The 12,701-nt window shown below is 48.7% G+C and overlaps 1 protein-coding gene across 6 annotated transcripts in view; it reads left to right on the top strand.

The window, feature by feature from the left end:
* Positions 1–12,701, top strand: part of PRPS1 (phosphoribosyl pyrophosphate synthetase 1) — a 102,645-nt gene that overhangs the window by 33,147 nt on the left and 56,797 nt on the right. For 5 of the 6 annotated variants that reach the window (XM_033945330.1, XM_033945329.1, XM_033945333.1 and 2 more), the window contains one exon: positions 9,187–9,285. In XM_033945330.1, coding sequence (XP_033801221.1) covers positions 9,187–9,285 — 99 coding nt within the window. Of the gene's footprint in view, positions 1–1,890; positions 2,039–9,186; positions 9,286–12,701 lie in introns of all 6 variants that reach the window. The other variant, XM_033945334.1, reaches the window with a different exon arrangement.

Consider the following 12,701-nt stretch of genomic DNA (forward strand, 5'->3'; position numbering starts at 1 on the left):
TCCAACCTCAAAAAATGGACTCTCGATCCCATGACTCTCCAGTCCATTTTCGCTCAATGGGACACTCCTCAAGTGGACCTCTTTGTGGCTTCTCACAATCAACTGCCTCACTTTTGCTCCAGACTCTACTCCCCTCATCGTCTGGCAGCAGATGCGTTTCTACTGGATTGGACCAGTCGGTTCCTTTATGCCTTTCCTCCTCTACCTCTCATGTTGCGGACCTTGTTCAAACTCAAAAGGGAACGAGTCACCATGATTCTCATTGCTCCACGGTGGCCCCGGCAACATTGGTTCTCCCTTCTTCTTCAACTCAGTTCCAGGGATCCCATTCTTCTTCCAGTGTTTCCTACTCTGCTTACTCAGCATCAGCAGTCCCTTCTACATCCCAACCTACAGTCTCTACACCTGACAGCTTGGTATCTCTTGGGCTGAGCTCGACTCATACACTTCTTTCTCAGCCTGTCCGTTCTATTCTTGATGCTTCCGGGAAGCCGACCACTCTTCAATGTTATCAGCAGAAGTGGACCTGTTTTTCTTCCTGGTGCCTTCTGCATCATCATAACCCAACTTCACTGGCAGTGGAACGGGTGTTGGATTATCTTTTTTTCTTGTCTGACTCTGGTCTCAAGTCCACCTCAGTGCCATTACTGCTTTTAATGAGCCAGTTCACAGAAAACCTCTTACTGCTCATCCTTTGGTTTTCAGATTCATGCGGGGACTTTTCAATGTGAAACCACCTCTCAAGCCTCCTCCTGTTATTTGGGATCTTAATGTGGTTCTTTCCGCCTTAATGAAGCCTCCTTTTGAACCATTGGCCACAGCTCATTTCAAATTTCTCACTTGGAAAGTGGTCTTCCTTATTGCTCTCACCTCTGCCAGGAGGGTCAGTGAGTTGCATGCACTAGTTGCAGATCCTCCTTTCACTGTTTTTCACCATGACAAGGTGGTTCTGCGTACACATCCAAAGTTTCTCCCTAAGGTTGTCTATGATTTTCACCTTAACCAGTCCATTGTCTTACCTGTATTCTTCCCGAAGCCTCATTCTCATCCAGGGGAACAAGCTTTGCATACTTTAGACTGTAAGCGTGCTTTGGCTTACTATTTAGAGTGCACTAAGCCTCACAGATCTTCTCCCCAACTTTTCCTATCTTTTGATTCCAATAAGTTGGGACATCCTGTTTCTAAACGTACGATATCCAATTGGCTTGCTGCTTGTATCTCGTTCTGTTATGCTCAGTCCGGACTGACACTGGAAGGTTCTGTCACGGCCCATAGGGTTAGAGCTATGGCAGCATCTGTGGCTTTCCTCAGATCAACTCCTATTGAGGAAATCTGCAAAGCTGCTACTTGGTCCTCAGTTCATACTTTCACATCTCATTATTGTCTGGATGCATTCTCCAGACGGGATGGACACTTCGGCCAATCTGTTTTGCAAAATTTATTTACCTAATGGCCAACCTTCCCTCCATCCCTCTTTGTTAGCTTGGAGGTCACCCATCAATTAAGAATATGCTGCCTGCTTGTCCTGGGATAAAGCACAGTTACTTACCGTAACAGGTGTTATCCAGGGACAGCAGGCAGATATTCTTACATCCCACCCACCTCCCCTGGTTGGCTTCTTAGCTGGCTTATCTTAACTGGGGACCGTGCGCCTCCGTCGTGCGGGAAGGCACTCGCGCATGCGCGGTGCAGCCTAACTAGAATTTTCTAAGTTCTTAGAGTGCAATCACTCTAAAATTGTCCATACCGGGCTCCGTCGGTGCCATCACCCATCAGTTAAGAATATCTGCCTGCTGTCCCTGGATAACACCTGTTACGGTGCTTTACTGTTTGAGCCTGTTGCTACATGTGCCTCTACTTAACGTGTATTGGGTTGCTCTATGTGCTTAGATACTGATTGAAGGTGGAGCTTTAGAGCCCAGTGAAGTATTAAAGAGTGAAAATCCAGAGTGGATTCCTTCTGCAGCATGCGGCTAAAGAGGAAATAACCCTACTATCTAGAATGTGCCACCTTTCTACTGGAAAAGAGCTTACTAGAGTAAGTACATAATCTATTTTTCAAGGCTTCCTGGTGCTGTAGAGCAGTGTTTCTGAACATGCAATATGCGGATCTCCTACCCCCTCCACCGAAGCCGCCACCACCACAAGGGATTCCATGTATGGCTTCTTCATGGGCAGTCCTGGGCAGTGCTGCCAGAGGAGATTTGTAGAGCAGCTACATGGTCCACCCTACATAGTTTTACAGGGTGGATGTGGCAGCATAAATAGATGCAACATTTAGGTGCTTGTGCTAGCCACAGGCTCATCTGTCCCACCCTATACTCGGGGTATTGCTTTGTTATCCCAGGACAAGCAGGCAGCATATTCTTAACGCATGGGTGACGTCACCGACGGAGCCCCGGTACGGACCTTTTTAACTAGAAAGTTCTAGTTGGCCGCACCGCGCATGCGCGAGTGCTTTCCCGCCCGACGGAGGAGAGCGTGATCCCCAGTTTCTTCTTCGTTTCCGCAGAGCGAAGAAGACTCATGTGTTTTCAACGGCCGTTGAAAAACTAATTTTTGCCTTCCCGCTCGCGTATTTTCTAAATTTTTTCCTTTTTTATTATTGGATTCCCTTTACTTTTGTTTTCAAAAAAAAAAAAACAAAAAAAAACTCATCGAGTTTTCTTTATTTTTTCAGGCCGGCCCCGGTGGGGCCTGTTGCCATCATACAGGACTCCGGATTCGATTTTGCGGAGACCGTGTTTCCCTTCATGCCCCCTCAACCGGGTTTTAAGAAGTGCCAGCGGTGTGCACGCCCGATCTCCCTCACCGACCCACACAATTGGTGCCTCCAGTGCTTGGGTCCAGAGCATCGGGCTGACACCTGCACCCGCTGTGCTACGCTTAAAAAGCGTACTTTAAAAAATCGGCAGATCCAGCAAAATATTTTGTTTGGTACCAGATCTGCCATGGAACCGGTGTGACGTCGACGGCACCACACAAATCGGCACCGACGACATTGACACCACCAGATCCTTTCTCGGGGTCGTTGGGCCCAGGTAAGCCGGCTAAGAAGCCTCCCTCTTCCCTTGAGCGCTCTCCTACCACGGTTGCGACACCAGCCCCCCCCCCCGGCACCGCACCGGCCCCGCAAACGCTCCACTCCGGTCTCGGTGAGTGCCTCATCATCGGCCTCCTCATCGCCGGAGCGTAGAGCGGCACCTATGGTACCGAAGAAGAAAAGAGCGGTATCGGTGCCTCCCCTGGACGACCGCATCGCGGCCATACTCCAAACACAGTTACAGGAGCAGCTGCAACAACAGCTCCAACAACGGTTGCCGGCGTTGCTGGCACCGCACCTTCCGGTACGGGACCGGTCCGAGCCCCACACCGTTCCATCGGTATCGACCCCCTCGATACCGCTTAATACTTCCATGCCGGTGCTCTTGGCAGAAACACCTACAGTACATACCCGTGATGCTACCGCCCCTGTCCGGTCCCAGGAACGACATCGGTCTTACTCACCCGGTACCGCCTCGGTGCGCTCAGGCAAATCTCTCTCAAAGACCCGCCATGCCGAGCCCTCCACACCGATGTCCAAACGTACACACCCAGACGTTAGGGACCCAGACTTGTGGGAAGACTCCCCTCACGGTACCGAGGAGGACGCTTCATCAACCGATGAAGAACCCTCCATGACCGACACCGTCTCAAAACCAGAGCAATCCTCTTTCTCCAAATTTCTTAGGGAGATGTCAGCAGCTCTTTCCATTCCCTTGGAGTCTGACTCTAAAAAGTCTCAAGCTTTTCTCGATGCCCTAGACTTTGAGCAACCTCCCAAAGAGTTCCTGAAGTTGCCCGTCCACGACATCTTACGGGAAACTTTCTATAAAAACTGGGAAGCTCCCCTCACGGTTCCTGGAGCCCCTCCTAAGTTAGACAGCTTGTACCGGGTTATTCCAATCCCAGGTTTTGACAAGTCTCAATTGCCACACGAGTCCCTCCTGGTGGAATCCACCTTGAAAAAATCTCAGGGTTCCAGTGTATATGCCTCCACCCCTCCTGGCAGAGAGGGTAAAACCATGGATAAATTTGGTAAGCGCCTTTTCCAAAATGCCATGTTAGCCAATAGAGCCAACAACTACACCTTCCACTTCTCCTTCTACATGAAGCATCTGGTGCAACAGCTCTCCTCCTTACAGAAATATCTTCCTGAACGTAAGGTCCCTCTTTTCCAACAGCATATTTCCAGCCTCCTCCAACTTAGGAAATTCATGGTTCGCTCCATCTACGACTCATTTGAGCTGACCTCTCGCGCTTCTGCCATGGCGGTGGCTATGTGCCGTTTGGCATGGCTGAGAGTCTCTGACCTAGACATTAACCACCAGGACCGCCTGGCAAACGCACCTTGTCTGGGTGATGAACTCTTCGGAGAGTCCCTGGACTCCACAACCTAGAAACTCTCCGCACATGAGACCAGGTGGGACACTGATCAAACCTAAAAAGAAGACTCCACCTGCTCGCACCTACAGACAGCAGTCTTCCTACCAGCATAGGTTCTCGGCCAGACCTCTCAACCCGCCTCAACAGCAGCCGCGCCGACCTCGGCAACAACATCAAACTCAGGCTCGCTCTCAGTCTCACCAACTTGCCAAGCCTCTACCTCCGTCAAAACCATCTCAGCCCTTTTGACTCTTTTCTCCAGGGCATAGCCAGTCTCCCAACATCATTGCCTCTTCCTCAGCCGATCGGAGGTCGCCTCCAACTCTTCCTCAGCCGTTGGGAGGTCATCACATCAGACCAATGGGTCCTCCACATCATTCGCCACGGCTACTCTCTCAACTTCCAGACTCTTCCCCCAGACAATCCTCCCGTAGAGTCTGCTTCTCACTCCTCCCAAACCCCCCTCCTCCTGAGGGAGGTCCAATCCCTCCTTCTTCTCAATGCCATCGAAGAGGTGCCTCCGGACCAAAGGGGTCAGGGATTCTACTCCCGCTACTTCCTGGTACCCAAGAAGACAGGAGACCTCCGTCCCATCCTCGATCTCAGGGACCTCAACAAGTGTCTGGTCAAGGAGAAGTTCAGAATGCTCTCCCTTGCCACGCTTTACCCTCTTCTCTCTCAACACGACTGGCTATGTTCCCTGGACCTCAAAGAGGCCTACACTCACATTCCAATCCATCTGCATTCACGTCGCTACCTCCGATTTCAGATACAGCACCGCCACTATCAGTACAAGGTGCTACCCTTTGGCCTCGCATCATCGCCCAGGGTGTTCACCAAGTGCCTTATTGTGGTGGCGGCCTTTCTCAGGTCTCACAACCTCCAGGTGTTCCCCTACTTGGACGATTGGTTGGTGAAAGCACCTACGTCTTCGCTTGTGCTACAAGCCACTCAACACACCATCTTGTTCCTCCATCTCCTGGGGTTCGAGATCAACTACCCCAAGTCGCATCGGCTTCCCACACAGCGACTTCAGTTAATCGGAGCAGTTCTCTACACCACTCTGATGAGGGCGTTTCTCCCCCCCGACCGACACCGGACCCTGCTCCACCTCTGTCGTCAGGTTCTCCTTCAAACCATCCCAGCTCGACAGATGATGGTCCTCTTGGGCCACATGGCCTCGACGGTCCATGTACTTCCTCTCGCTCAACTCCACCTCAGGACACCTCAGTGGACTCTAGCCAACCAATGGTCACAGACCACGGATCCTCTTTCTCATCCCATCTCTGTGACATCGTCTCTTCAGCAATCTCTTCAATGGTGGTTGAACTACTCCAATCTTTCCAGGGGTCTACTCTTCCATCTACCACCTCACTCCATGATCATAACCACGGATGCCTCCCCCTATGCGTGGGGAGCTCACCTGGGAGATCTACGCACCCAGGGACTCTGGACCCCTCAGGAGCGTCAACATCACATCAATTTCCTGGAACTCAGAGCCATGTTCTATGCTCAAGGCCTTCCAGTACCTTCTCTCCCCTCAGGTTCTTCTCCTGTGCACAGACAATCAAGTCGCCATGTACTACATAAACAAGCAAGGCGGCACCGGATCTCCCCTCCTCTGTCAGGAGGCCATCCGCATCTGGACCTAGGCCACGGCCCACAGTCTCTTCCTCAAGGCTGTATACATCCAGGGCGAACAGAACTCCTTGGCCGACAATCTCAGCTGCATCCTTCAAACTCACGAGTGGACTCTGGACCCTCCAACACTCCACTCCATCTTTGTTCGCTGGGGCACTCCGCAGGTGGACCTCTTTGCAGCTCCTCACAACCATCAGCTGCCCCGGTTCTGTTCCAGACTCTTCTCTCCTCATCGTCTGACCCCAGACGCATTCCTGCTCGACTGGACGGATCGGTTCCTCTATGCCTTTCCTCCTCTACCTCCGATGTTGCGGACGTTATCCAAACTCCACAGGGACAGGGCCACCATGATTCTCATCGCTCCTCGGTGGCCTCGCCAACACTGGTTCTCCCTCCTGCTTCAGCTCAGCTCCAGGGAGCCCATTCCTCTTCCTGTGTTTCCTACTCTACTTACGCAGCAGCATCAGTCTCTACTATATCCCAATCTGTCTTCGCTCCACCTGACAGCTTGGTTTCTCTCGGGCTAACCTCTCCAGATAATCTGTCTCAGCCCGTCCGTCGCATTTTGGATGCCTCTAGGAAACCGGCCACCCTTCAATGTTACCATCAGAAGTGGACCAGGTTCTCCTCTTGGTGTCTACTGCATCATCACGATCCCACCTCTTTGGCGGTGGAAACTGTACTGGACTATTTGCTTTCCCTGTCCGACGCTGGCCTCAAGTCTACCTCAATCAGAGTCCACCTTAGTGCCATCACTGCGTTTCATGAGCCTATCCTCGGAAAACCTCTCACGGCTCATCCACTGGTTTACCGGTTCCTGAGAGGCCTCTTCAATGTCAAACCACCTCTGAAGCCTCCTCCTGTCGTCTGGGACCTGAATGTGGTTTTATCAGCCCTCATGAAACCTCCTTTTGAGCCTCTTGCCACAACTTCGCTCAAACTTCTAACATGGAAGATGCTTTTCCTCATTGCCGTCACCTCTGCCAGGAGGGTTAGTGAGATTCATGCACTGGTCGCCGATCCACCGTTCACTATTTTTCACCATGACAAGGTGGTTCTGCGTACCCATCCTAAATTCCTTCCCAAGGTGGTCTCGGCTTTTCACCTCAACCAGTCCATTGTGTTGCCTGTCTTTTTCCCTATTCTCATCCTGGGGAACAGGCTTTGCACACGCTGGATTGTAAGCGTGCCCTTGCATACTACCTTGACCGTACCAGGGCTCACCGCTCGTCCCCTCAGCTCTTTCTGACCTTCGATCCTAACCGTCTAGGTCGTCCTGTCTCTAAACGGACGCTTTCCAACTGGCTTGCCGCCTGTATTGCGTTCTGTTATGCTCGGGCCGGTCTCTCACTGGAAGGTGCTGTCACGGCCTACAGGGTCAGAGCTATGGCTGCTTCTGTGGCTTTCCTCCGTTCCACGCCCATCGAGGAAATCTGCAAGGCTGCCACTTGGTCCTCAGTTCACACGTTCACTACTCACTACTGTCTGGATGCCTTCTCCAGACGGGATGGACACTTCGGCCAATCTGTGTTGCAAAATTTATTTTCCTAATGGCCAACCATCCCTCCTCCCTCTCTGTTAGCTTGGAGGTCACCCATGCGTTAAGAATATGCTGCCTGCTTGTCCTGGGATAAAGCACAGTTACTTACCGTAACAGGTGTTATCCAGGGACAGCAGGCAGATATTCTTACGTCCCACCCTCCTCCCCGGGTTGGCTTCTTAGCTGGCTAATCCTAACTGGGGACCACGCTCTCCTCCGTCGGGCGGGAAGGCACTCGCGCATGCGCGGTGCGGCCAACTAGAACCTTTCTAGTTAAAAAGGTCCGTACCGGGGCTCCGTCGGTGACGTCACCCATGTGTTAAGAATATCTGCCTGCTGTCCCTGGATAACACCTGTTACGGTAAGTAACTGTGCTGTACATCCCACTGGTCAAGACTCCTCATGCGCCTTTTGCACTAGAAGGGATATTAAGTTCTTCCCTCAATCTTTTTAGTAAAAAGGCACATAAGTTGACAGTCCACCCTGTCAGATTTAGATTTAGCCTGCTTACTGTATATTTTCAGATGTTGGGATCTTCTCCTGTCAGATACAGGTCTATGGAATTATGGTAAAGTCAAGTGAAAGACTTGGAGTCCTTCATAAGTGTTGGTGCTGGTTATACTCGGGGTAGGTGGCCTGTTTATTCCATCTTGTGCTAAAAAATTATTTTTTATTGACATTTGATTGTTTAACTATACTTGTTGCAGAGCAGAACAGCAGTGGATTGCTGGGGAGGTTCTCTATTCCTTATTTCTTCTCTTATGTTAACAACTGGTACAGACAGGGGAGATGCAGCACAGCCCAGTGAGAAAGGAGGTGGAGCTGAAAAATGTAGATGCTTTCTATACAACTTGTGATTAGAGGAGAATAATCCACTGGTCAAGACTCGTGTGTTTTGTTTTTTTTTTTACTATAAAGATTATCAAGGTAGAACCTAGTCTTCCCTTAGAGTACCATATCCCAGCCCTACATTCTACTTCAGCTGGAAGCCCAAAGCTCTAAGGTAGCTCTCTTCTTTTCAGCACACATTTTTGTTGTGTGTGGTCTGTTTGTTTTGGGTTGGCTTTTTTTTTTTGGTTTGTCTAGCCCACACTAATCTAAAAAATTTACAGCCAGCATACAAGAATACCTGTTATGTGCATCTGTCGGCCAATACACATGAGATGCATGAAGAAAGCATACCTCTTTTTGATGCTGAAGCTGTTTATATGCAGCCAGGACTTCTGAAAAGCCATAATAGTATATGTGATTGTAACCAATTAGTTCTAAAAATCTCATAGGCCTGTGGGCCACACATTAATGCCTGTCTTTCTTTGCCATTGGTCTATTGTACTGTTTTAGTTTTTGGGTTGTTATTGGTTTTTTTAATTTGATCAATTATTCTCCATTCACAAGCTATAGCTTTTTCACAGAACCCAAATAATACCAGCAGCCAAGGAGGTAAATCTGAGCACCTGAAGATTCAAGTCAGAAAGCATGTTCCAGAAAATTTCTACTCCATATTGTAAAACCAGATCCACTTGCTGTTAACACCTCAGCTTTTGCTTTATTGAACTTAGTGTTTCTCACTTTGTTTCTAGAGTCGAGCCCCTATTTCAGCTAAGTTAGTGGCCAACATGCTATCGGTAGCTGGAGCAGATCATATCATCACCATGGACCTGCATGCTTCTCAGATCCAGGTGAGTGGGTTACTACATTGTGCTGTAAGGCTCATAGGAAGTAGAATCTGCAGTGATTTCAGATAATTTAATCTCAAAAACAGGCAGGTGTAAGGAATAGTCTCTGGGAGGTATAGAGCTAAAAAAAACAAAAACAAACAGTAAGCAAATTCAAAACATAAAATAAGTGATTCTTTGAGGAAGCAAAAGAAGCCATATCAGTTGAGGTCTGTGGAGGCTTTATGACCCTCATCTGCTCTCCTCTAGATTCTCTAAAATGGGATTACTTCTCTACACATGAAGAGGTTCTATTGGAGATTGATCAACAGGCTTGGATTAAGATGGAAGCTGCTAAGGAGCAGAATTTAGCTTCACTTCATTAGAAAGCTGAAAGTAGAACCAAAGGCATTGTGAATGGGTCTGCTTTCAGTAATTAGAGCCCAGGATGGCACAGGAGCCAGATCCCTGGGCTGAGGCAGGTTTGGGCAGCATATTCAGGATCATGTCTGCCTGACGTGTGGCCAGGGATGCCATCTAGGAAGCATTGCTCTGTGCGCAGGAAGCGGCAACTTGGCATAACTGCTGGTTATGTGAGTACATTGTGACCTCCCTGCCCGCTAAGGCATCAGGACCCATGGTTCAGTTTCAGTGGGAATTTAATCTACTGCTTCTCAGCAACAGGAATCTGTTCCTTCCACATTTGGGTATGGGTTGGGGGGACTTCCTCTTCTAGTGGGAGCCTTGAGGAGCCCAGTCGGGATCCTGCTTTGGACTCTTGAGAGAGGTCCAGAAGTGCTGATTTCTCATGGGGGAGGACTCCTCAGATTCTCATGGGGGAGGACTCCAAGGGCTTCTCGGATTCTATCTGCAGGTGATTCAGTCTGGGGTTCCCTGTCTCAAACCTGAGGTGTGGTTCCGTATGATGACTTTTGGCAAGAGGAACTATCTCATATTATTGACATGGTTACAAAGGCCCTTGTATGCTTCAGACTTGGGCATTCTGCTGCTAGTGGAGCTCATTGGGCCCACCTAAGCATTTTCCTCTTAAAGGTTTTTATCCACATTTGAGAATGATGTGGGGACAAATTTTGTCCCTGTCCCCTCAGAACTCCATCCCCGTGTGTTCTGTCACTGCCCCATGTCTGCAAGCCTCAAACACTTATGTTCTTTAACGTTCCTGCAGAGCAGCACTGATGGATGGGTTTACGCTCCTCTGCCAGCAAGTGGAGTCTGAGAACACACTGAATTCTAGCAGTAATTCAAGTGGACTGTACAGTCCTCAGGATCAGATCAATCTATTATCAATCTCCAGCAGGTGGAAATGGTAAACATGTGCTATCCTGTTTGGCCTTTTAAGGCCTTATGGAGGGATAGACAGTGGCCTTTTATGGCCCTGTCTTGTTCGGACAGAGGTTGGGTTCCATGGGGATGTTACTCAGATGGCTGAGTCTCTCCTCCTCCCCCCACCCCAAATTCTCCTACCTCCCCTTTGTTGTTAGTGGTGCCTCACTGTACGCCTTGCCTGAGGGCACTGACTACAACTTTGAGAGTCGGTAGGGTGTGTTCCTTTTTTAAAATTTTTTTAAAAAACCAGAGCTATTTCAGAGTTTATTGCCAGTCTGAAGGGACGTTAGTGGTATTTTCCCCCTTCTAACTGACTGCGTCTGAGAATTGTGAACTGTGTGGCAGGCCCAATGAGCACTTCTCAGCCGAAGTGCTCCCGCCAAGGCCTGAATGAAGCTGGCATCTGTGTTTTTGTGCTCGCAACTGCATGAAGGGGGTCAGCTTCACGTGCTGACAAGAGGGATTCCCCAGCAGCCTCAAGAACAGCAGCTTTGGCTCAGCTGACGAGCTGTGGAAATGTTTTGCTGAAGAGGCTTCTTTGCAATTTCCAACAGTATTGCTGTTAGTTGTTACTCCTATTAAGAATGGTGTTACTGTTATAATTGGCACTTAGTTCTGCTTTGCTATTTGGCAGACTGGTTAGACTAGAGCAAGGGTGCCCACACTTTTTGGCTTGCGAGCTACTTTTAAAATGACCAAGTCAAAATGATCTACCAACAATAAAATTTTAAAAAACACAAAGCACACTGTATGCAGAGAAAATGTTAATTTATCATTTGTATTCGTGTTTTGGGTTTTTTGTTTTGTTTTTTTTTTTCCCCCCCCCCCCCCCAGAGGTCAAGGCAGATGACTTTAAAATATGCAATGTCACCTCAGTAACAACTATACAAAAATAGACCAATATACCCCCTCCCCTTTTACTAAACCGTGATAGCGTTTTTTAGTGCAAGGAGCTGCGCTGAATGCCCCTCACAGTTCCTGATGCTAAAAACCTTTTTATATCTTTATATCTTACCTTTTATAGATGCGTTGTAATTGGGTTTGTTTGTTTTTTCCTTTGATCCTGTTGATATATTGCACACACACCCAGGGAGAGGGAGTGTGGGAAAGGGATATTTATGTCATGGTTTTATTCTCTTGCAAGGTATTGGTTGGGTGGGTTGTTTTTTATCTTGCTGTGGGGATTTTGATTGATTATAAATGCATATATGAATAATGTTTGTGTAGATACTGTACTGCATTTTTGTTAATTTTGGAAAATTTAATAAAAGATTTAAACATAATAAAAGGGGCCATAGTGCAAAATATAGACACAGATATAAATTCTCAAAACGGACACATTTGATCACTAAATTGAAAATAAAATCTTTTCCTACCTTTTTGTCTGGTGATTTCATGAATCTCTAGTTGCACTTCCTTCTTCTATAAATCTTTGTCTTTCTTTCTTTCTTTCTTTCTTTCTTTCCTTCCTTCCTCTCTCCCCTGCTGCCCCCCCCCCCCCCAATGCACCGATTTGTTCCTTCCTCACCAGGCGCGTACAAGCGCCGGGCCCAAAAGCCTTCATCTCCAACGTCAATTCAGACGGAGAGGAAGTTCCAGCTAGGCAACTATTGGCTGGCCCAGAACTTCCTCTCCATCGTCAGAATTGACATCGGAGGTGAAGTCTTGTGGGTCCGGCACTTGTACGCGCCTGGCCTGGCTCGGGGAGAAAGGAAGAAGATCGCAAAGGCAACACGATTGACTCGCGTTGCCTTTGCAATCTACTGGTCAATCGTGATTGACCATTTGGGCACCCCTGGACTAGAGGAAAGCACAGCTATTAGTATTACAGCCAAAGTTTTGTCTTTATCCCAGGACAAGTAGGCAGCATATTCTCACACATGGGTGATGTCACCAATGGAGCCCCAGTACGGACACTTTAAAAGTACATCGCCACTTTAAGATCTTAGAAAGTTCGATAGCCCGCACTGCGCATGCGTGAATGCCTTCCCACCTGACATAGGCACGCAGTCCCTTTAGTTTCCGCGGAACTAAGAAGTTATCCCAGGACAAGCAGGCAGGTATTCTCACTAATGGGTGACGTGATCCAACGG

This window comes from Geotrypetes seraphini, chromosome 5 (assembly GCF_902459505.1).
Source record: "Geotrypetes seraphini chromosome 5, aGeoSer1.1, whole genome shotgun sequence".
Taxonomy (NCBI): domain Eukaryota; kingdom Metazoa; phylum Chordata; class Amphibia; order Gymnophiona; family Dermophiidae; genus Geotrypetes; species Geotrypetes seraphini.